We start from the raw sequence: 25,848 nt of genomic DNA, 5'->3' as shown, positions 1-25,848 counted from the left end.
AACATCTGTAAAGCCTTGATCTAGATCTCTTAAGTAAGAAAGTGCCTTGAATTTCAAAGAGGAAACATACAACTCCCATCTTCCCTTCCTCTCCCACATTTTTCACACTCTCCCTCCACCATCACATCCCTGTGACCACAACTATTTCTGTTGTTCCCAAAGTTCAATTAACGAAATTGTCTGGCTGGTCATTTTCACCTTTGGAAAAAGCCAGGAAACATAGTTAAACAAAGCCATAATCAAAGAGCTATTTTATTTTTAACCAATCATTGATGAACCACTCTCCCTGCTCATTAGGCGGGAACGAGTCACGGAGCTGCCATGGCGGGATAGTTGGTCACGAAACTCTGAGGCCATGAAGTAGTAGAGAATTGGATCCAAAAGGCAGCAGATACTTGCAAGGCATAGACAAAAAGGGTGGAAATACAGTGAGCTTTGGACAATGGGACAACTGCTAATGATGGCTTCCTTTACCATGGTGTAAAAAATAAAGTTAATATGATAGGGAGTGAAGCAGATGAAGAAGACTGCAGCACACATGTAAACCATCCGCAGTGCTTTCTGCCTCTCACTGATTCCCTGGAAAGCCACTGGTGGTTGTCGCAAGGATATAGTGGTTTTCCAGGTACACCATGCAATGATGACTACTGGGATCACAAATCCTGCCAGCTCAGCAGCTGTAATCATCCCAACCAAAGCCATTGCATTCAGTTTCCTGTAACCAAGATCAGCAAAGCAGGACTCAGTGTTGTTGGCTAAGTCTGTGCTTCTCATGATAGGAAATGGCAAACAGGCAGTCCCCACGATGACCCAGACGGCAGCACTGATGCCCACATCATACCTACGCTTCCAGTCTCTGGCCCTGAAAGGCTTGAGAAGAAAGAAGCACCTCTGAAGGCTGATGCATGTCAGAAAACAAATGCTGGCATACATGTTGAGATACTTCAGGTAGAAGCACAGTAGGCAAAGGGCCCTCTGGAAAGGCCAATGGTGGCTGATGTAATAGTAAATCCGGAGGGGTAAGGACAGCACGTGAGCAAGGTCAGCCACAGAGAGGTTGATCATGAAAATGATGGCTTTATTTTTCTTGCTGATGAAGCGGCACAGAACCCACAAGGCTGCACTGTTGGCCAGTAGACCAGGGATGAATATGAGGATGTAGGTGGTGGCGTAGAGGGAGTATTGAAATGTCAAATTAGTGACATTGCAGTGAGTCTCAGCATTGCTGGTACTGTTGCTGCCCATCTTGAATATTTCAGTATATTCATCAAGGTAAGCCGTGAAGTTATGATCCCTGCCCAAAACAAAACAAAAGAAAAAGGGTATAATGGTTAACCAGTTCTTTAGCTGACACCCAGATTTTTTTTAATTGAAATATAGTTGATTTACAAAGTTTCAGGTGTACAGCAAAGTGATTCAGTTATATCAGATTATTTTCCATTACAGGTTATTACAAGATATTGAATATAGTTCCCTGTGCTACACAGTAGGTCTTTGTTTTTTATCTATTTTATATACAGCAGTCTGTACCCCTTAATCTCAAATTCCTAATTTATACCTCTCTCCCTTTCCCCTCTTGTAACTGTAAGTTTGTTTTCTATGTCTGTGAGTTTATTTCTGTTTTGTAAATAAGTTCATTTGTACCATTGTTTTAGATTCCACATGGAAGTGATATCATATCATATTTGGTTTTCTCTGTCTGACTTACTTCACTCAGTATGATAATCTCTAGGTCCATGCATGTTGCTACAAATGGCATTATTTCATTCTTTTTATGACTAAGATTTATATATATATATATATATATATATATATATATATACACACGACCACATCTTTACCCATTCATCTGTAGATGGACACTTAGGTTGCCCCCATGTCTTGGCTTTTGTAAATAGTGCTGCTATGAACATTGGGGTGCATGTACCTTTTTGAAATAGAGTTTTTGGCTTTTCTGGATATATGCCCAGAAGTGGGATTGCTGGATCATATAATAACTCTATTTTTGATTTTCTTAAGGAACCTCCATACTGTTCTCCATAGTGGGTGTACCAATTTACATTCCCACCTACAGTGTAGGAGTGTTCCCTTTTCTCTACGCCCTCTCCAGCATTTATTATTTGTAGACATTTTGATGATAACCATTGTGACTAGTGTGAGGTGATACCTCATGGAAACACAAAAGACTCAGAATAGCCAAACAATCTTGAGAAAGAAAAGTGCTGGAGGAGGAGCTTCAAGATGGTGAAAGAGTAAGACGCGGAGATCACCTTCCTCTCCACAAATACATCAGAAATACATCTACATGTGGAACAGCCTACAGAAAACCTACTGAACGCTGGCAGAAGACCTCAGACCTCCCAAAAGACAAGAAACTCCCCACGTACCTGGGTAGGGCAAAAGAAAAAAGAAAAAAAAGAGACAAAAGAATAGGGACAGGACCTGCACCAGTGGGAGGGAGCTGTGAAGGAGGAAAGATTTCCACACACTGGGAAGGCCCTTCACAGGAGGAGACTGCAGGTGGCGGAGGGGGGGAGTTTCAGAGTAACGGAGGAGAGCGCAGCAACAGGGGTACGGAGGGCAAAGCTGACAGATGCCCGCACAGAGGATCGGTGCCAACCAGCACTCACCAGCCCAAGAGGCTTGTCTGCTCACCCACTGGGGCAGGCGGGGCCTGGAAGCTGAGGCTCGGGCTTCGGTAGGATCACAGGGAGAGGACAGGGGTTGGCTGGGAGAACACAGCCTGAAGGGGCTAGTGCACCACGGCTAGCCAGGAGGGAGTCCGGGAAAAAGTCTGGACCTGCCGAAGAGGCAAGAGACTTTTTCTTCCCTCTTTGTTTCCTGGTGCGTGAGGAGAGGGGATTCAGAGCCCCACCTAAATGAGCTCCAGAGATGGGCGCGAGCCGCGGCTATCAGCACGGACTCCAGAGACGGGCATGAGACGCTAAGGCTGCAGCCACGAAGTAGCCTGTGTGTGAGCACAGGTCACTATCCACACCTCCCCTCCTGGGAGCCCGTGCAGCCCGCCACTGCCAGGGTCCCGTGATCCAGGGACAACTTCCCAGGGAGAACTCATGGTGCACCTCAGGCTGGTGCCATGCCATGTCAGCCTCTGCCGCTGCAGGCTCGACCCGCATCCGTACCCCTTCCTCCCCCTTGTCCTGAGTGAGCCAGAGACGCCAAATCAGCTGCTCCTTTAACCCCAACCTGTCTGAGTGAAGAACAGACACCCTCAGGCGACCTACACACAGAAGCGGGGCCAAATCCAAAGCTGAACCCCGGGAGCTGTGTGAACAAAGAAGAGAAAGGGAAATTTCTCCCAGCAGCCTCAGGAGCAGCGGATTAAATCTCCACAATCAACTTGATGTACCCTGCATCTGTGGAATACCTGAACAGACAACGAATCATCCCAAATTGAGGAGGTGGACTTTGGGAGCAACATATATTATTTTTTCCCCTTTGCCTCTTTTGGTGAGTGTGTATGTGTATGCTTCTGTGTGTGATTTTGTCTTTATAGATTTACTTTTACTATTTGTCCTAGGGTTTTGTCTGTCTGTTATGTTTTTTTCATTATGATTACTTTTAAAAAATTTTTCTTAATAATTACTTTTTTATTTCTTATTTCAATAACATTATTTTATTTTATTTTATTTTATCTTATTTCTTTCTTTGTTCTAATTTTTCTCCCTTTTATTCTGAGACATGTGGATGAAAGGCTACTGTTGCTCTAGACACGCATCAGGGATGTGCCTCTCAGGAGGGAGAGCCAAGATTAGGACACTGGTCCACAAGAGACCTCCCAGCTCCACGTAATATCAGACAGCGAAAATCTCCCAGAGATTTCCATCTCAACACCAAGACCCAGCTGCACTCAACGACCAGCAAGCTACAGTGCTGGACACCCTATGCCAAACATCTAGCAAGACAGGAACACAGCCCCATCCATTAGCAGAGAGGCTGCTAAAATCATAATAAGCCCACAGACACCCCAAAACACACCACCAGACGTGAACCTGCCCACCAGAAAGACAAGATCCAGGCTCATCCACCAGAACACAGGCTCTAGTCCCCTCCACCAGGAAGCCTACACAACCCACTGAACAATCCTTAGCCACTGGGGACAGACACCAAAAACAACGGGAACTACAAACCTGCAGCCTGCAAAAAAGAGACCCCAAACACAGTAAGTTAAGCAAAATGAGAAGACAGAAATACACACAGCAGATGAAGGAGCAAGGCAAAAACCCACCAGACCTAACAAATGAAGAGGAAATAGGCAGTCTACCTGAAAAAGCATTCAGAATAATGTTAGTAAAGATGACCCAAAATCTTGAAAATAGAATACAGAAAACACAAGAAACGTTTAACAAAGACATAGAAGAACTAAAGAGCAAACAAACAGTGATGAACAACACAATAAATGAAATTAAAAATTCTCTAGAAGGGATCAATAGCAGAATAACTGAGGCACAAGAACGGGTAAGTGACCTGGAAGATAAAATAGTGGAAATAACTACTGCAGAGCAGAATAAAGAAAAAAGAATGAAAAGAACTGGGGACAGTCTCAGAGACATCTGGGACAACATTAAATGCACGAACATTCGAATTATAGGGGTCCCAGAAGAAGAAGAGAAAAAGAAAGAGACTGAGAAAATATTTGAAGAGATTATAGTTGAAAACTTCCCTAATATGGGAAAGGAAAGAGTTAATCAAGTCCTGGAAGCACAGAGAGTCCCATACAGGATAAATCCAAGGAGAAATAGGCCAAGACATATATTAATCAAACTATCAAAAATTAAATACAAAGAAAAAAAATTAAAAGCAGTAAGGGAAAAACAACAAACAACACTCGAAGGAATCGCCATAAGGTTAACAGCTGATCTTTCAGCAGAAACTCTGCAAGCCAGAAGGGAGTGGCAGGACATATTTAAAGTGATGAAGGAGAAAACCCTAAAACCAAGATTACTCTACCCAGCAAGGATCTCATTCAGATTTGATGGAGAAATTAAAACCTTTACAGACAAGCAAACAGGAAGAGAATTCAGCACCACCAAACTAGCTTTACAACAAATGCTAAAGTAAGTTCTCTAGGCAGGAAACACGAGAAGGAAAAGATCTACAATAACAAACCCAAAACAATTAAGAAAATGATAATAGGAACATACATATTGATAACTAACTTAAATGTAAATGGATTAAATGCTCCAACCAAAAGACATAGATTGGCTGAATGGATACAAAGAAAAGACCCATATATATGCTGTCTACAAGAGACCCACTGCAGACCTAGGAACACATACAGACTGAAAGTGAGGGGATGGAAAAAGATATTCCATGCAAATGGAAGTCAAAAGAAAGCTGGAGTAGCAATTCTCATATCAGACAAAATAGACTTTAAAATAAAGACTATTACAACAGACAAAGAAGCACACTACATAATGATCAAGGGATCAATCCAAGAAGAAGATATAACAATTATAAATATTTGTGCACCCAACATAGGAGCACCTCAATTCATAAGGCAAACACGAACAGCCATAAAAGGGAAAATCTATAATAACACAATCATAGTAGGGTACTTTAACATCCCACTTTCTCCAATGGACAGACCATCCAAAATGAAAATAAATAAGGAAACACAAGCTTTAAATGATACATTAAACATGATGGACTTAATTGATATTTATAGGACATTCCATCCAAAAACAACAGAATACACATTCTTCTCAAGTGCTCATGGAACATTCACCAAGATAGATCATATCTTGGGTCACAAATCAAGCCTTGGTAAATTTAAGAAAATTGAAATCATATCAAGTATCTTTTCCGACCACAATGCTATGAGACTAGATATCAAATACAGGAAAAAAACTGTACAAAATACAAGCACAGGGAGGCTAAACAATACACTACTTAATAACCCAGAGATCACTAAAGAAATCAAAGAGAAAATTAAAAAATACCTAGAAACAAATGACAATGAAAACACGACAACCCAAAACCTTTGGGATGCAGCAAAAGCAGTTCTAAGAGGGAAGTTTATAGCAATACAATCCTACCTTAAGAAACAAGAAACATCTCAATTAAACAACCTAACCTTACACCTAAAGCAATTAGAGAAAGAGAAACAAAAAAGCCCCTAAGTTAGCAGAAGGAAAAAAATCATGAAGATCAGATCAAAAATAAATGAAAAAGAAATGAAGCAAAATGATAGCAAAGATCAATAAAACTAAAAGCTGGTTCTTTGAGAAGATACAAAAAATTGATAAACCATTAGCCACACTCATCAAGAAAAAAAGGGAGAAGACTCAAATCAATAGAATTAGAAATGAAAAAGGAGAAGTAACAACTGACACTGCAGAAGTACAAAGGATCATCAGAGATTACTACAAGCAACTATAAGCCAATAAAATGGACAACCTGGAAGAAATGGACAAATTCTTAGAAATGCACAACCTTCCGAGACTGAATCCAGAAGAAATAGAAAATGTGAAGAATCCAATCACAAGCACTGAAATTGAAACTGTGATTAAAATCTTCCAACAAACAAAAGCCAAGGACCAGATGGCTTCACAGGCGAATTCTATCAAACATTTAGAGAAGAGCTAACACCTATCCTTTTCAAACTCTCCCAAAATATAGCAGAGGGAGGAACACTCCCAAACTCATTCTACGAGGCCACCATCACCCTGATACCAAAACCAAACAAAGAAGTCACAAAGAAAGAAAACTACAGGCAAATATCACTGATGAACCTAGATGCAAAAATCCTCAACAGAATGCTAGCAAACAGAATCCAACAGCACAGTAAAAGGATCATACACCATGATCAAGTGGGGTTTATCCCAGGAATGCAAGGATACTTTAATATATACAAATCAATCAATTGATACACCATATTAACAAATTGAGGGAGAAAAATAATATGATCATCTCAATAGATGCAGAAAAAGCTTTTGACAAAATTCAACACCCATTTAGGATAAAAACCCTCCAGAAAGCAGGCATAGAGGGAACTTTCCTCAACATAATAAAGGCCATATATGACAATCCCACAGCCAACATCGTCCTCAATGGTGAAAAACTGAAACCATTTCCACTAAGATCAGGAACAAGACAATGTTGCCCACTCTCACCACTATTATTCAACATAGTTTTGGAAGTTTTAGCCACAGCAATAAGAGAAGAAAAAGAAATAAAAGGAATCCAAATCAGAAAAGAAGAGGTAAAGCTGTCAGTGTTTGCAGATGACATGATACTATACATAGAGATTCCTAAAGATGCTACCAGAAAACTACTAGAGCTAATCAATGAATTTGGTAAAGTAGCAGGATTCAAAATTAATGCACAGAAATATCTGGCATTCCTATACACTAACGATGAAATATCTGAAAGAGAATTTAAGGAAACAGTCCCATTTACCATTGCAATAAAAATAATAAAATACTTAGGAATAAAACTACCTAAAGAGACAAAAGACCTGTATGCAGAAAATTATAAGACAATGATTAAAGAAATTGAAGATGATACAAATAGATGGAGAGATATACCATGTTCTTGGATTGGAAGAATCAACATTGTGAAAATGACTCTACTACACAAAGCAATCTACAGATTCAATGCAATCCCTATCAAACTGCCACTAGCATTTTTCACAGAACTAGAACAAAAAATTTCACAATTTGTATGGAAACACCAAAGGCCCCATATAGCCAAAACAATCTTGAGAAAGAAAAACGGAGCTGGAGGAATCAGGCTCCCTGACTTCAGACTATACTACAAAGCTACAGTAATCAAGATAGTATGGTACTGGCACAAAAACAGAAATACAGATCAATGGAACAGGATAGAAAGCCCAGAGATAAACCCACACACATATAGTCACCTTATCTTTGATAAAGGAGGCAAGAATATACAGTGGAGAAATGACAGCCTCTTCAATAAGTGGTGCTGGGAAAACTGGACAGGTACATGTAAAAATATGAAATTAGAACACTCTCTAACACCATACACAAAAATAAACTCAAAATGGATTAAAGACCTAAACGTAAGGCCAGACACTTTCAAACTCTTAGAGGAAAACATAGGCCGAACACTCTATGACATAAATCACAGCAAGATCCTTTTTGACCCACCTCCTAGAGGAATGGAAATAAAACCAAAAATAAACAAATGGGACCTAATGAAACTTAAAAGCTTTTGCACAGCAAAGGAAACCATAAACAAGACCAAAAGACAACCCTCAGAATGGGAGAAAATATTTGCAAATGAAGCAACTGACAAAGGATTAATCTCCAAAATTTACAAGCAGCTCATGAAGCTCAATATCAAAAAAACAAACAACCAGATACAAAAATGGGCAGAAGACCTAAATAGACATTTCTCCAAAGAAGATATACAGATTGCCAACAGACACATGAAAGAATGCTCAACATCATTAATCATTAGAGAAATGCAAATCAAAATTACAATGTGATATCATCTCACACTGGTCAGAATGGCCATCATCAAAAAATCTAGAAACAATAAATGCTGGAGAGGTCGTGGAGAAAAGCAAACCCTCTTGCACTGTTGGTGGGAATGTAAATTGATACAGCCACTTTGGAGAACAGTATGGAGGTCCCTTAAAAACTAAAAATAGAACTACCATACGACCCAGCAATCCCACTACTGGACATATACCCTGAGAAAGCCATAATTCAAAAAGAGTCATGTACCACAATGTTCATTGCAGCGCTATTTACCATAGCCAGGACATGGAAGCAACCTAAGTGTCCATCAACAGATGAATGGATAAAGAAGATGTGGCACATATATACAATTGAATATTACTCAGCCATAAAAAGAAACGAAATTCGATTATTTGTAGTGAGGTGGATAAACCTAGAGTCTGTCATACAGAGTGAAGTAAGTCAGAAAGAGAAAAATAAATACAGTACGCTAACACATATATATGGAATATAAGAAGAAAAAAAGGTCACAAAGAACCTAGGGGCAAGATCGGAATAAAGACTCAGACCTACTAGAGAATGGACTTGAGGATATGGGGAGGGGGAAGGGTAAGCTGTGACAAAGTGAGAGAGTGGCATGAACATATATACACTACCAAACGTAAAATAGATAGCTAGTGGGAAACAGCCACATAGCACAGGGAGATCAGCTCTGTGTTTTGTGACCACCTAGAGGGGTGGGATAGGGAGGGTGGGAGGGAGGGAGACGCAAGAGGGTAGAGATATGGGAACATATGTATATGTATAACTGATTCACTTTGTTATAAAGCAGAAACTAACACACCATTGTAAAGCTATTATACTCCAATAAAGATTTTTTTAAAAAAACAAGAAAAAGAAAGGTGCTGGAGGAATCATACTCCTTGACTTTAGACTATGCTACAAAGTTACAGTAATGAAACAGTATGATACTGGCACGAAGTAAACATATAAATCAATGCAACAGTATAGAAAGCCCGGAAATGAACCCACGCACTTATGGTCAATTAACCTAATGACAAAGGAGACAAGAATATACAATGGAGAAAAGACAATCCCTTTAATAATTGGTTCTGGGGAAACTGGACAGCTACAGGTAAAAGAATGAAATTAGAACCTTCTCTAACACCATACACAAAAATAAACTCAAAATGGATTAAAGATATAAATGTAAGGCCGGATACTATAAAACTCCTAAAGGAAATCATAGGCAGAACACTCTTCGACATAAATCGTAACAATAGTTTTTTTCAAATCCATGTACTAGAGTAATGGAAACAAAAGCAAACAAGGTGGACTTTATTAGATTTAAAAGCTTTTGCACAGCAAAGGAAACCATCAACAAGACACAAAGAAAACCTATGGAATGAAAGAAATTATTTCCAAATGATGCAATTGACAAGGGCTTAATTTCCAAAATACACAAACAGCTTATACAGCTCAACTAAAAAAATAAATCCAATCATAAAATGGGCAGAAGACCGAAACAGACATTTCTCCAAGAAGACATACAGATGGCCAACAAGCATATGAAAAGATGCTCAACATCATTAATTATTAGAGAAAAGCAAATCAAAACTACGATGAGGTATCACCAGATTTGTTTTTATACCTACAGAGTCATAGGATATTAAAATTAGAAGGGATTTGTTTACAGATGAAGAAGAGGATGCTCAAGGAAGATATACTATTGATCCAAGGTCACCCAGTGAATCAGTTAGAGAACCATGGAATTGTCATCCAACTGCCTTGCCCTACCAGATTGTCAGAGCTGTGTCTTGCAGGTAAGGAAGTCCTGAAATATTCTGTCTGTTTTTCTAACCACAGAAAAAGAATGTGATATTTGAGTCTGTTTCTTTTGTATCAAGACTTCTCTTGCCTCAAGCTCTGTTTGGGATGACCACTGTTCACTACTTCCCAATTGCAATGGTAGAAATCCAGTCTTGTTGTTCAGGTCTTCTTGCCTCTCCTTTGTCTGCCACCTTGCTCACTGGGTCCTGACTTCCTAACTTGGCACCACAGCACCTTGAAAACAGATCTGCCTCCTTTAGCCTGCATTACCAGTATCCTGGTTGATTTTCATGGCTTGGGAATATTACCTCCTTATTATTCTATCACAATAGCTGGTGGTTTTCATGCATTTTCTCTCTTTCTCTTAGCTTAGGTTTCATTCCAAATTTACATGAAATTTTTCAGTAATATATGGATTTAGAAGCTGAACCAGGATATTTTCCCTTATGTGATTGGGAAGGGAAGAGACCTATTCTCTATCTAAGGGGAATTCTGTACTGGTGTGACATCATGTCTTGGCAGATTATCCAACAGCCACAGTGAACATTGATTAAGGTACCAGCAAAATAGGCCACCAAAATCATTTTTTTGAAACAATTTAAGATTTAATATTTTTTTCATTATTCATCATAATGAGAAAGTTTTTCGGACTTCCTTAATTTATTTTATGCTTTAGTATAGTTTTTATTGTGTATTATATGTAAGACATGGGGAATATACAATAATTTTTAGGGCTTCTCAAGGTCTGGCCATGGATTTTTGCAGGCTGTTTGCAAATAAGAATGGCAGGACAGCAGCAACCTTGTTATTTTATTTGTAGAATATTAGACTGAAGAGGACCTTTAAAAAACATTTAATTCAGCCACCATATGATACAGGTAGAAGAAGCAAGGCCCAGAGAGGGATTTATTAAGGCCACAAATCTACTAAATGAAAGATCTGGGACTTCAAATAGGAGGAAAATGTGGTTAATCTTTACGCACACCCTTCTGTCCATCATTTGTTTTCCTCTCAAAGACAAATTTTACAAACATAGCTTCTGTCCATACTGCAGGAATGTTTATTGCCTTTAGAGCTAGAATTGGAAAAAAACAAAGTACTGAGGTTTTCCTCAGGTGGAGTTTTGTTGTTGGTATTGTTTTTGTTTTGTTTTGTTTTAAGTATGTTTACAAAAACAAAGGAGTGGCCTTTTAGATTCTCTTCATAAGTAGCAGAATGACTTCCTATATCATTCTAAGTCCTACTCCAGGGAATAGAAATGTGATAAAAGAACAGAACCCCAAAGGATTAATTCACAGATAAAAGAGAGTCAACTTTATAAGCTACCATTACTCTAAAGAGTACTTTCATTTTCCCTCCTCTTATACTCCCTATTTGACCTATCTGTGATATATCCTAAATAGTCATGCAGTCATCTTACTTGTGTATGTATGACTTAGAACAAAGGTAGAGGGGTACTCACAGGTGAAAAGAAAGGAAATAATTATAATGGTCTATCAATGATGTACCCCAGAATCTGCAATGGAATTTTTCACATGCATTACATAATTCAATTCTCACAACCATCGTTAAGTTACTATTATTATTCTTATAGTGCAGAAGAGAAACTGAGGTTCAGAGAGATTCAGTAAATTGTCTTAGGAACAAAGTTAAAAAATGGAATTTACTACCATGCTTGACTTGCTCCAAAGTCTGTGCTATTTCCACTATACCACTTGCCTCTCCCTGCTCAGGAGGGACTTTTTAATAGAATGAGGATCATTGTGATATCTGGAGGGCACATTATGGCAGAACCTTTCTAACCCCATAGTAGGACCTTATCATCTTGTAACATTAGAATTACTCTAGCTATGCCATCAGGATATAACTAAACATCTGTCCCCAAACATGTCACTCACCCCTCCTTACCACTCACTTTTATCTCACATATTATCTCACATTTTATCGAACATATTATCTCATTAATCCTCATAGCAGCCCAGTGATTATTTCCATTTTACTTCAGTATTGATCCTGTTTCTACTATTATCTATTATCTGTGCATAGTCTTGTGAGAGAGCAAGGGAGGCTACATCAAGTGCATTACAGTTCTAAGAACTAAAAACAGCTCACACCCACCAAATTCACACTTCCACTTCTGCACTTTACAAACATGGATATTTGTTTCTGCTTCACTGGTACAGAAAATTTCACTTACTAATGGGACAGGTTGTTTTCATACCTCTGTGCTAAATAACAGAGTCCTATTAGGCCAGAACAGCAAGATAGAGTTCATGTTCACAATTTAATTTGTTTCTGTGGTTTCTTATGCTTCTGCAATTCAGTTTATTTCAAGTTTAGAGATTTGCATGACCTGCTTTCCAAAATCTTTTTTCTTCTCCAGACTGAAGAGGAGGTAGGAAGGGTTTTTCCCCAAATATGTCTGGTGACAATTAAATGTAAAACCCCCATGGTAATGGGAGACTGGGGGAATTTTTGGGGGTAGGGTGAAAATATAAATTCTCTCAGGGAACATTTAGCTTCCTGTTAACAATCTGTGACACTACTGGAATTTTAGAAAGGAGAACAACCAAAGAAGCCACTAACAGGAGAAGGCTGAATGGAAGGGCCAAAGTCAGAACATGTTCCTTCTCTCAGTCTCTGCCCCTGCTTCTGTCTCTGTGTCTCTCTCTTTGGCTCTGGCTCTATTATTGACTATTTCTGGTTGGCTCGTGCCCCCTGTGATACTAGCCTCTCTTCCCTTCAATCTAGACATATTTTTGGTTCCTCTCTCAGGAAAGGGTACAAGAATGGTGATTCACTCTTGAGTCTAAGCTCCCCTTCTCTGTCTGTGCCATGACTCTCTTCCCCGACACTACAGATGGAAACTGGGAATTCATCCAACTCCTATCACTATATTTCACCCATATCTAATCAGAAACCAGGTGATTCTGTCTCCTTTAAAGCTCTCAAATCTATCTCCAATCCATCTCCCCTTACACCGTTGCCATTCTAACCCAGGCCACTGTCATCATTCCTCTTGATTATTGTAGAAGATGCCTTACTGGACTCCCTGCACCCCAGTCTTGTCTCCTGCAGTTCATCCCCATACTGTGTCTACCATTAACATTAATTATGGCTACTGCTTATTGAGAGCTACCATTTATTTACAGGCTAAGCACATATTATCTCATTAATCCTTATAGCAACTCAATGATTATTTCCATATTACAAATGAGAAAACTGAGACCCAGAGAGGTTAAGTAAGTTGTGCCAAAGTCACAAAACTTGCATAGTGTAGAGGTGGTATATAAGAATTGGAACCCATGCTTGTCTCCATACTCCCTTACCTCTGTCATGGCACTTACTACACACACATTGAAATTCTGTTAACATGTCTTTCTGTTTAACTAGATTTTGTACTCCTTGATGGCAGGGACTATGTCATCTCTTAACCCTTTCTAACCTCTTCCCCACTGTGGCCTAAGTGGTTTTTCTTTGAAATATCTTGTCATTCTCCTGTCTAAAATCCTTTGCTGGTTCTCTATTGTATTAAGGCCAAACTTCTCACCATGGCTTGAAGGCCATTCCCGTGTCATTTAACATCACCTCATGCCATTCTTTTCCTCATTCACTACTGTTTCAATTACACTGAGATGCTTTCAGTTTCTAGAATAAGCCAAGCTTTTTTCCTGACAAAAACCTCTGCACACGTTGTTTCCTCTGTCTGGAACTATCTTCCTTCTTTTTCACATGTCTGGCTCCTTTAACCTCAATTTGCAGGTCAGAGACATCTTCACTGCCACTATTATTTAGGTCATCCTACATAGCATTACATACTCTCACACTCCGTGCAATTTCTCTTCATAGCATCAACACTTGTAATTTAGATGTTTGCTCACTTTTTATTGACTATTTCGTTCACTGTGCTGTTAGCTCTATTAGTGCCATAAAAAGATCTTTTCTGTTCATGACCATATAGCCAAGACTTAGCCTGTGACTTAGTAAGCACCCAAAGAAAAGTGATATAATTGGATTCAATTGCATACAAAATAGTTTAAAGTCCTTATTTGGAATCGTTAAGTACAAATGCAAACCCTGATATGTCAACTAATATATTGGGTAAGAGCTTATGGAAAAACCCAAACGAAATTTTTGGCCAGCCCAATATCTCTGCTGCTTGCTATTTCCCTCAAAAGTTGTCTTCTGATTTGGGCTATTATCATCAATATTTGCTGAACTTACCCTTTACAACTCAGAAAAGACATGCCTTCAGAAGCCTGAGAAAAGAGCAAAATATTCAATTTAGAATCAGAGGTGGTCAGACATATCCTGTAGGTAGAAACCAGCACAGCCCAACATCTCAGAGTACCATCAACACTATTATCTAGACCTCAGGGAGAGGGTAGTCCTTGTAATCTGCTTCCAAAAGCTTCTCAACCCTTTATTTTTGTTGATTGTCATTCTGCAAATGAAAGATATACCTGCCTCATCTCATCAGCAAATGGCTTCCTACCCACCTACATGCGGGACTTGGAACAAGAGTGAGAGGCAACATCTGTAGTCCCCAGAGCTTAATTTTCCACATGGAAATTAAGCATAAAAGGAAAATAACTTGTGTATTTACTTTTTTCTTTGGCCTTTTGAGGGCTCTGGCTGCCTTGGAGGCCAACACTCAATCAACATATATTTAATAAGCATCATACTGTGAATTCTGTGCTAGGTTCTATGGAGAATATAGAATCATCTGCTATAATCTCTGTCCCTGAGAAGCTTCTGGTCTGGTGGAGAAAATAGTTTTTAAATTTCCAACATCACAACCAATGCATGACAAGAACTGAGGTGAATGGCATAGGTGATAAGAAATCCTCATGTTGGCACAGCATCATCTCTGTGAGGTAAGCAGGACAGATATCAGTAATACCCCTACCATATTGTTTAGCTGACAAAAAGATGTATTCAAGAACAACTCAGTACCCTGTCCAAAGTCACAGGGTTAAAATATGGTGAAACTAGGACCAGAAGTCAGGTTTGTACGCCTCTTACTTAATGTTCTTTCAACCATGTCAGGCTGCTTCTATTAAATTATGAGAGATAGAGCACCTCGACCCAGAGAAGATGGCACTTGTGTCAAGCTATCTGCATTCTTTTATTTGTCACTACAGGGACAGCGTTAGAGCGAAAAATGCTGATGGCGGCTGGGGAGGAGATAAAAGTTAACCTTACTTTGCCTGAATTATACACTATTGTATTTAAATCTAAATTGCCCTTTAAAGCTGTGGTCAAGTCCCATCTCTTCAAGAAAGGCTGAACTTGGTATTATCAATACCATTCATCTGGGATTTAGCAATTCATAATTTTATCCAGCAAAGGGACATTCTGCTATATGTGTATTTGATATGTTAATTGATGAAGATAGTGTAGTGGGGTGGGAAATTTCAAGGAAGAATAATACATGATTGTCATCCTCAAGAAGTTTATAGTCATTTAAGGAGAAAAAGACATAAGAATAACTAACCATAATGGATTTTTAAATGTGCCATGAAAGGGATAACAAAGAAATTTCTGTGAAAGTAGAAATGAATCCTGCACAGAAGAGGAGTATTAGAGCTCATCCTGAAGGATAAATTCACTTTTAATAAGCAGCTGGAGTGGGAAGGCTGTAGGAAAAAAGGATGAAAAAAGAGTTTCAGAGGTGAATGAATAGCATTCAAAGTTCTCAAAGTATAAAAATGAATGACCCATAGAAAGGAAGAATAGGTGTTCTATACCAGCTGGAAAACAGGATGAGATGGTGGGGAAGGTGGAATAGGAGGTTAGAGTGGGAGAAGGTAGTGGAAGGGAAAAGCAACTTAAAAGGTAGAAGCAACTAGATCATGGAGGGTTTTATGGGGAATTATTGAAGGATTCTGGGAAGAGATGTGATATTACTATACTTGTGTTTTAGAAAGATCACTCTGGCAACAGTGTGGAAGATGGATTGGGAGACCAGAGACAGGAAGTCCAAATTAATTGTGAGTGTGTAGGGTGACCAACAGTCCAGATTTGCCTAGGACTGAGGGTTTCCCAGCACGTAAGATTTTCGGTGACAGTCCAGGACAAACAGAATAATTGATCATCCTACTATTCCAACAGTCAAGGAAGTAAAAAAAAAGCTCTGACCTGGTATGGCATGAATATTAGAATTTCAAGTAAAAGTCAGATATGGAATTGACCAGTTTGGGAGACTGCTTGAGGAGTCAAAGATAACTTCATTTATAAAACATGTGAAATGTTATACAAGGATATCACAGTTTTGTACTTTTCCAAAGCCCTTTCAGATTAGCAGCTCACAGCATTCACTATTCCTGACACTCTGAGTCAAAAGTAAACTCTTCCTTATTCGAGAACTTTTCAAATTTGTACTCTCTGCCAAGCTTCATAAATTCCTGACTTTTCAGATGGTTTGCTTTCTCTAACATTAAAATCATTGAACTTCACTGCAAGTTGCACTATGCTAGCTTGCACCAGACACTCCCAGAGACCTTAAATTTCTAAATCTCACCATTTCTCCTGGCCCAATCTGGCACCTGCCCTCATCTTACTTCCTCTCTTACGCAGACTACATTAAATGGTCAAATTAACTATTCTCACACAAGAACCCTCAACTTCTTTGCTCATCATTCTTCTGCTGTACCAGCCTGGCAAGGTCTTAATCCCAGATCAAGTCCACAATCCATTTTCTTTTTACTATCCAAACTGCTGAATGATCCTATTAAAAATACCAGTATCTATTTGAAATGCTAAAACTAGAAGTGTATGATCTCCAGCCTAAGATATTTTGCTCCAGCCTCTTTTTGCACATGCCTGATTAGTTTCTTCTCCTATTGCCTATGCAGCACCTTCACAACTCTTCTAAAATTTCTTCTCTCCTGTTCTCCCATCCCCCACCTTTCTCAGCAGAGAAACTTACCTCTTAAATCACAAGAAAATTGAGGTTATTGGGTGAGAAACAACTCAGTTTCATCCATTGTCCCCTCCCAACCCACACAATCTTATCTACAACTGCATCCTTCCCAACACAGCTGTCTTTCCTATTGCACAAGATGAATTCCCATGCTCTTAATCCCTTTTATCTTTCTCAGGATCTTCTTTCACTAGCTGTTCCCTTTCACTCCTAGATCATCATGTTGTCCTTCACTCTCAGCTAGATATTTGTCATCAAGTCTCTCCAACACCCAAAATAATACTTCTCTTGTCAATGCATCTTATTCTAGCTCTTTGTCATTTTCCTTCTCTTCTTAAATAAACGTCTCACAATAGTTTTTGACACTGACTGTTTTCTTTTCCTCATTTTATATCCATTCTTTAATGCTCTCCAAGGTGACATGCATATCTTTACAACCTCACTGAAACTACTTTAATAAAGGTGACAAGTGCCATCACATTGCTAAATCAGGCAGGGCTTCTCTGCCGGCTTGGACACAGTCTGATCATTTCCATGTTTTTTAAATGCTCTCTTCTGTTGGCTTCTAAGCCACAACTCTTACTTGAGTCTCCTCTTAACTATCTATCCATTCATACCGAGTCTCCTTTATGGTTTCTTTTATCTCTGCACATCCTTTAAATGTTTGTTTTCCTTAGGTCTGCATATTCTTTTCTTATTCAGTGCCCTCATGCTAAGTAACATCACCCAGCTTCATGGCTTGTTACCACCCATATCCAGATGACTCTTATGTCTCAATGTCCAGGGTTGGCCTCCTCTCAGATATTAAACCTATATGTCTAACTTTCAGTGGAGATTTCCCATTTCAGTGTCTCCCAGGCATCTCAAAATAAAAATATTCAAAACTAAACTCATCATACTCCCTGACCTTTTACTTATCCACACCATCTATCCAATTACAAGAGCCAGAAGCCTTAAAATAATCCTAGATCCCTTCACTCTCATTCAATCAACCAAGTTTTCTCCCTCTCCCACTCTCTCTCCCTCCTCTCTCTCTGGATTATTAAAACACTCTTTAACTGATCTACCTGCTTTGAGGATTGCCCTCTTAAAATCTATTCTATACTCTGCTGCCAAAATGATATATCAAAAAGGCAAATCTGGGCTACCATGTCATCATAGGGATTGCTTTAACGATACACTCACTGCTATAGAATGTTTCCATTTATATCTCTTTATTTCTAACTAAACTATGAGCATTTTTGAAGCCAAAGAGCATGCCTTACTCATCTTTAAATCTCTAGAACCTAGCAGAATAATTAGCACATAATCGTTTAGTAAATATTTTAATTGGGCAAATATTCTGCCCTATGACAACTCTTTTATTGTTTATCTGTTTATGAATCTCTCTACACTGGGCTATGAGCTTTGTGAAGTCAGGGCTTATGCCCTAAATTTTGTTCTCTCTCTCTTACCCTAGAACAAGACTAAATATATAGCACTATTAAAAAAATTGATGTTAACTGGCTCATGTGGGGATTAATCCTAAAGACTTAACCTCACTGGTGTTGCATAACCAACTCAGCTAAGCAGGACCACACAGAAAATACAACCCAGGCAAAATTATAACCTGTGAAAATACCATATCTTTAGTATATACTTGAGGTCCTAGTTCTATGACTGTGAACCACCCAGATAGAGATGAGGGCTAAATTCCCAGTGCCTCCAATACCATCCTTAAAGAAGTAAATGCCTCTTGGTTTATCCAATGTTCAGTGCTCTATCCAGGGTACACACTGCCTACATCAAAGGCCGGTACCTTCATAGAGATGCCTCTTTTCTTGAAAGAGGGGTCTGTAATGGGAGCTAAACCCTAAAGGGAATGACCAGCACAGACTTCTAATCTAATAATCAAAGCAGGAAAATCAGCTACCATGATTGAGCTAACAAGATTCACTTTCAATGTGTAGCTTTAAGGATGTTCCTGATAATGAAGATTGGTATAAAATTATGACTAAAACTTCATCAAACTCCTTTCTCCTGGATCCCATCTCAGAAGTAAATATTTTACTCTTCTCTTCAGATCCCATCTCAACTCTCATCTTTTCCTTGCATGGGGCAACCTATTCTGACTTCTTCCTTCTTTGTATTTGTACTGGACTTATAGGCTACACTATAAGAATGTAGTCTCAATGAGGGAAGACTGTATCTTACACTTTTATATCCCTCATTTTGTTTAGCAGAGGGTTAGGCATGTAGTAGGATCTCAGTTCATACACATTGGTTTATAAAGGTAAGAGTATGGAGAATAGGCACATATTAGCAGAGCCTTAGGCAGTTTTATTTCTAATGTCTCTCCCATAAGCTACTCTCCTGAACAACAGCAATAGTTTTTCACCCTTTGTTACTGAGGAAAATATGGTCAAGGCAAGGATAATAAGGTTGGAGTCTAACAAATCTAAAAGCTCCAAAGCCTGTAATCCCAACCTTTTATTTTAAAGCCAGCAGGAATCCCATAAAGTTAAGTGAGAATTTTGTCATTAAACCCTTGACTTTATGGAAATAACTAAATTTTGTCTCAGAACACAAAGGTATGTCATGTCACTAAATATGACTCATACTATGTCTGAGTCCAAGAACATCATAGGTACCAATAATGTCTACCCAAAAGCAGCTTCACTTCCCAACGAACTAGCTCAATGCTGTGCTTTCACAAAGTTGCAGCCAAAATGAACTTATTTTATGGTGGCATCAGAATTCGTACCAGACTCCTAAGTTTCAGTGAAATACTAAGTCCAAAAAGTTTACACATGCATCCTGTCAGTTTTTAGCTAAGCGCTGTTAATATATTATCTTTGATCTTTGAGAGAACTCTGAGTTAATTATTATTATACCCCTTTATGGATCAGAAAATGAAGGCTCAGCAGGATAAAGTTTCTTTCTCAAAGTCACAGCTATTACAATTTCAGTCATAATGAGGCTCTTCATGTGCAGAGACAGCTAAACTTCTTCTCTGCAAACAATTTGTTGCACAGAAATACCTTAAGGTAACATTTCTGTGGATAAGACCATTCTTCAAAGATGAAGAAGCTAATAATCTTGGTTCTATTTCTAGCATTTTTATAACTATACATATATGGCAAATGATTGCCCACCAGGTGTCAGTGTAGGGTAGTATCAAAACCAGGGATCTTTAACCAGTTTTGCCTATGAACCCAAACCATAATAGATCTATGGATAGAGTATTGGAACAATGTATTTATAAGAGTAGTGAGCTGAATATAACAAGACAGATAGGATGGGGAATCTCAAGCAGTAGAATTTATTAAAAAGAACACTGGATTTGGAGCTAAAACACTTGGATTCTAGTAACTATTCAAATTCTGTCTCTTTGTGTTGTCCTGCTAATCTCTTTCCCTTATGTGGGTTTCATTTCCCTCATTATTAAAATAAGACAATATGAACTGGATCATCTTAACTACCTTCTGCTCTAACTTGCCATGACGTTACGGGCCTGGCTCCTCTAAACCCCCATCCTTAACTAATACCATCAGCACTGCCACTGCCATCATTGATACAGCTGCCACCATCTCAACCTACCTGCTGATTTACACTTTACACATCATTATTACATCTATAATTGCTGTTAATCATTATTAAATGTATATATATATATATATATAACAAATTAGGTCAGAGGATGTCATCCCCATTTTACAGATCAGGAAACTGAGACTCCAAGAAGTGATCACATTTACCTGAATGCTATGCAAGTGGCAGAGTGAAGAGTGTAGAACATAGGCTTCTGGCATCAAAGTAACTGCTCTTGCCCTAGTACAGCTCTATAAAGTTTTACCCTCTCGGTCCTCTCCCTCTTTTCACCCCTCATCATTAAGTCACTAATACCAATAAATGAACATGTCTGCCAAATTTGTGTCTTCTATTTTCTTTGATAATAGGGCCAGTATGTGGGCTTGTCATCTTGGGAGGAGAAGTGAAAATTAAATAGAGAAATGTTGCTGATGGAGGCCCTTCCCACTCTCCAGGGGAAAATATCTACAGGCCATTTGGGAATGTAACTTGTCTTTTTCCCCCCTTTTTCTTCTTATTTAAACCACAGAAGTCTCACATGAATTACCCAAGCCAGTCCTATACCCATGACCATGGTGTCCTTCATTCAATCACTCATAACCACAGCCAAAGAAGAGCAACTGGAATCTGGAACTCTGCCATTTCCTGAATTAATTCAAATCAACTGTAAATAACCTGGCTTGATGTCAGAAACACAAAAGTTTGTATCTATTCTGCAAGTCTAGACATGTTTCCCATAAATTAGAAGTGAAAATTATTTTGCCCTTAAAATGAATTAAAGCAATTAGGCTATTCACAAACTAATATCTTAAAGTTGGAATTGAACTTCCCTGCATGCATCTTTACTAGATTTTTAATCAGGTAAGAAGGAGGCCTAATTATTCATCATTTTTGTACTTGGGGCAGCATTTTGGAGGTGGAAAGAATCGTGTTCTTTGGGCAGACCTGGATTCATATCTTGACACAATTATCAGCTGTCTAGCCTGAAAAGACTCACTTCATATCTCTTGGCTTCAGTTTCCTCATTTATAAAATTAGGATCATAGTGCTTGCAACATATATCATTGTAAAGATTAAATAGAAAATGTACATCTTTAAGTAGAAAATGTATTTATTTTAATGTCTGGTACACCGTATACGTTAAATAAATCTCAGTTCATTTCCACTTTACTTGTACAGAGAGTAATCTACATGAGCCTTTGGTTGGATGCTGTACTTTTCTGAGTTTAGAAAATCTCCCCAAAAGCATAGGTGTGAGAAATATTTAGTAAGACTAATGTAATAATTCTTAAAGTAGAAAAGTGGAAAACATGTGTTACTTGAAAAGAAAATTCCTTATTACAGTAAATATATTTGGAAATCAAAATTATTGTCCATATAATACAAACTGCTGAAAGTGCAGATCTAAAAAATCTTTTTGGCTGTTGGGCCCACAGTATTTGGAAAATGTCAATGTGATGGGATAGGTTTTTCTAGGAGTCCAAGGTCTGGTTCCTAGTTAAGCAAGTCCACAATAACATTTTAGTGAGATTTTTGTTTTTCAAATGGAACTTTGTACTTAAAAGATTGAGAAATATTGATTGAGTGACACTGTCATTGTGGAAATCAGATTTCAGAACTCGCTCCCTTGTATGTTTGCATCTTATCATTTGAAAAAAAAGGAAATTATTTACAAAACACTTGCCTGTGCTCTAAAAGTTGAAGCTCTCATGATGACGTTACTCTGAAAGAAGTATAATGGCCCTTAGCAAAGATTACTGAGTTCCCTTTGAGATCTAAACTGTATTTCCAGAAGGTTCACTGTAGTTAGATTTCCCTACTATGGTCCCATTATTTACCACTTCATGATATGCAGCTCTTCTCAGGCACAAGGAGCCTAGAGTCAAACATTTGTATTACTAGGAAGGAAATTGAAGACCATCTATTTCAAACCCCTCCCCCCCTTATTATAGGTGAGGCTACTGAGACCCAGAAAAATAAAGCAACTTGCCCAAGGTCAAAACTGAATCATTGGCAGAACTTGAGCTAGAACCAAAACTTTTTGTCTCTCTGTGTGTTGGTTCATATACTTCATCACTCTACCTGTGATGCATGTGAATCAATACTAGATGAACACTTAAATATAAAATATCCCGACCTGAAATATAAGAGACTTTTTAAGCAAAAGTTTTAAAATAAAGCATAGACTTCCTGCCAGTCATTGCTCTGATTGTTGGAACAGTTAGAAAAGATGGTTTCACAAAGACAGTTCTGTCCTCTTTATTAGGTCCATAGACTGTCCTGCCTCTTAGGACATCAACTGACTTACCTCAAACACAACTAGCTGTGAAAAGCTACCCAAAACCATCCAGAAGTATGCTTACTCATTTGAAGCCCTGTGCTCCACCACTGCCAGGATTTGAGCAGTCTGCACAACTTGAACACAAAAACTTTTCCAGTTGAGCCCAAAAAGGAACTGTTTTGTTCAAAGAAGGCCCTCTGTTCAAAAGGAACCATTCCAAAGATAATTACCCCAAATGCATGACTTGATTCTCAGTATAGTTCAGGCTATTTTCAGCCTCAATATATCAACCTATCACATATTTTCAACAGTGAATAATCTTACTGTGTCACAGCTAAGGGATAAACTCCTCAATTAATAGAAATGGTAAGGACTCCCGCGTCCATTTGAAAAACCAAAATAAAAATGTTCCCACTTGCAGGATCCTTGGGACTGAGACTACTCCACCCAAAAAGCACAATAAAGCTTGTTATCATTCTATCCAAATGATCCTGGTACCAACTGTTGTGGCACAGTCCACCTTGAAGGATTACCCAACTGGAAGTCTCCTTTTGACTCAGTCATCTTGTCTCAGAACCAGAGAGATTGCTAGCACTCAACGTAATAAGAACAATAATTACTGAAAAGATAGGTGCCTCTTTTTTGGGCTCTGCTATCCAGTAGGTCTGAACTTGGGCCAAAAAGCAGCTTTCAAAGGATCGAGAAATGCCTCTGAACAGACTTTGAAATCATTTCAACAGATTTTGTCATCTGGGATATTTTCTCCTTTCCTAACCTAAAATCCAACACAGTTATAAATATATTTACAGTATTCTCTGGGGGATACCGGCTTCTGTAGGAAAAAGGGACCATAATTTAGAAGACACATGTTCTAGTTCCAGCTCTGCGACTAACTAGCTGGGTGATCTTAAATGTCTTCACTTCACTGTCTCTCAGTTTTCCCATCTGTATGGTGAGGGATTTGGATCTCTAAGAGCTCCTTCAGCTCCAAAATCTATGATCTGACTTTCTTTCTTTCTCTCCTGAGAATTTACTATCTGTTGCTGTATCTGTGAAAGTTAAGCTTACCAAAGCAAGGAGCTTATATATAAAAATGTTCCTTCACTAAGCAACTAGATAATTTATACAGAGCAGAAATCCAAATCCTCTTTTTCTGACTGAATAGGTCAAGCTGTCCCAATGAATCTCACTGACCATACTCTTTTCTTACCATTTTGTGCCATCTTCCCTTGTTGATGAAGAAACAAAGAACCCTCAGCAAAGACTGAGCTGCATCACAGACTCCATGCTCCTGGAATAATGGTGGGGACTGATGGCATTAACCCTAACTTTGTACTCTAGTCAGACTCATGGGAAATCACGATTGCTCCTGCTGTAATAAGTCTGAAATAAGAAACCAGGGGCCATTTTCAATTTGGACACTGGTCTCACATCTGTCTCTGTCCCGGATCTTCATGTCCGCACCAATCTTCCCACATGGAATTATACCAATTCCCACATATTAAGCTATAACTTACCCTGGAGCCTTGCTGGGCTTGTTTCTTTGCAGGGAGCTGGGGGCGAAAAAGCCTAAGTCTGGGTGGCACGGAGCTTACTGATAACTGACAAATTTGTTGTTGAAAGAGGAAGTTGAGTGCATTTGGTGTCTCACCACAGAAACCATATTTACACAGACCAAAGGTAAGTCCCTTGAGCAGAAGACATTACTCAAGTTTCATTTAGTTTTTACTTCATTCGTGCAAGAAATTCAAAGAGCAGAGAGCTAAAGGGTGTTCAACACCAAATAATGACTGTATACCGGCCTTCCTCATGGTTTCACTGTTTCTTACCCTATCTCTTTCAACAACAACCCACATGCCTATCCATCTCACTAGATTCCAGTAGGGTCTATGGTAGGATTGGATTCTGAGGCAAAATCTGAAGAGAGTTTACCTAAGAACAAGAATACTGCAACTCCTTCAATCCTGAGAGAGAAAGAGTGAGAAAACCACAAGAATACCTACCAGAGAATATTCTCCAACTCCCATTACATTTTCTTAAATTGAGTTTGTTCAACTTGTGATTTATTATTTTATTGAACTTTGGGAGTTTTAATGATGATGTAGATTTAGGAAGGTACTATTTATAATTTTGACTTATGTTTAAATTGTGAGGGTTTAAAAATGTTTAATGATAAAGCTATAGAAAAATAACCTTTCCCTTCAATAAACTTATGAAGTAGTGCCAAAAAAAAATACATGTCAGAACTAACAGTAGTAAGACTACCTTTGCTTAAGCTATTCCCTGCATTTGGAGTACCTTTCCACAACCTCTCATCTCAAGGCTTATAATTTAATGTGTAGTTTGTTTATTTTTATACATTTCTTATCCTCTTAGTGTATTGCAAACTGCTTCAGGGCAAAGATCATGTCTGACTCATCCCTGCATTTCCAACCAGTCCAGCATGATGTACTTTCATGAATGCTTGTTGAATGAATGTGAAGGAATTAATGAAAAAAATAAATATTCAAATAATGAATGAATAAATAAATGAACCATATATATTTCAGTCTCCCTCCAGTGAACTAAGGTTTAGTCTTTGTCTGTGGAGCCTTTATAAGGTTGCAAGTAAAGAAAGATCATACACTTGGGGACTATAGCATCAGCCAAGTCTGAGAGTAGTTCTGAGAAACAAGGCTTGCAAACCAGCACAAACCTCTCTGTGCATGTGTGGAAACTACATTCAGAACCCAGGGCCTAGAGCAGCAAAGAGTCTTCTGGGTAACAACCATAACAAAGGAGAAAAGAAAGTA

The 25,848-nt window shown here is 38.6% G+C and overlaps 1 protein-coding gene across 2 annotated transcripts; it reads right to left on the bottom strand.

Moving 5' to 3' along the window:
• Window positions 1-258: 258 nt before the first annotated feature.
• On the bottom strand, window positions 259-24,594 carry LOC137757101 (putative P2Y purinoceptor 10). Of its 2 annotated transcripts, none has more exons than XM_068533709.1 (2): window positions 24,574-24,594; window positions 259-1,294 (listed from the first exon to the last, which is right to left on the bottom strand). In XM_068533709.1, exon 2 carries the CDS (start codon window positions 1,243-1,245, stop codon window positions 259-261), a length of 987 nt encoding a protein of 328 aa, XP_068389810.1. In that variant the 5' UTR covers window positions 1,246-1,294; window positions 24,574-24,594. The 2 variants fall into 2 exon arrangements, with proteins under 2 accessions (XP_068389810.1, XP_068389809.1); XM_068533708.1 differs by lacking the exon at window positions 24,574-24,594 and adding an exon at window positions 14,505-14,524.
• Window positions 24,595-25,848: the final 1,254 nt, after the last annotated feature.

This window comes from Eschrichtius robustus, chromosome X, assembly GCF_028021215.1.
Source record: "Eschrichtius robustus isolate mEscRob2 chromosome X, mEscRob2.pri, whole genome shotgun sequence".
Classification (NCBI taxonomy): Eukaryota; Metazoa; Chordata; class Mammalia; order Artiodactyla; family Eschrichtiidae; genus Eschrichtius; species Eschrichtius robustus.
The sequence above is the reverse complement of the archived record's forward strand: the minus strand, read 5'-3'. Positions and strand labels throughout refer to the sequence as shown.

What these genes read in the sequence shown, in the direction of transcription:
- LOC137757101 (XM_068533709.1), bottom strand. Translation starts at nt 1,245, where the DNA reads ATGGGCAGCAACAGTACCAGCAATGCTGAGACTCACTGCAATGTCACT.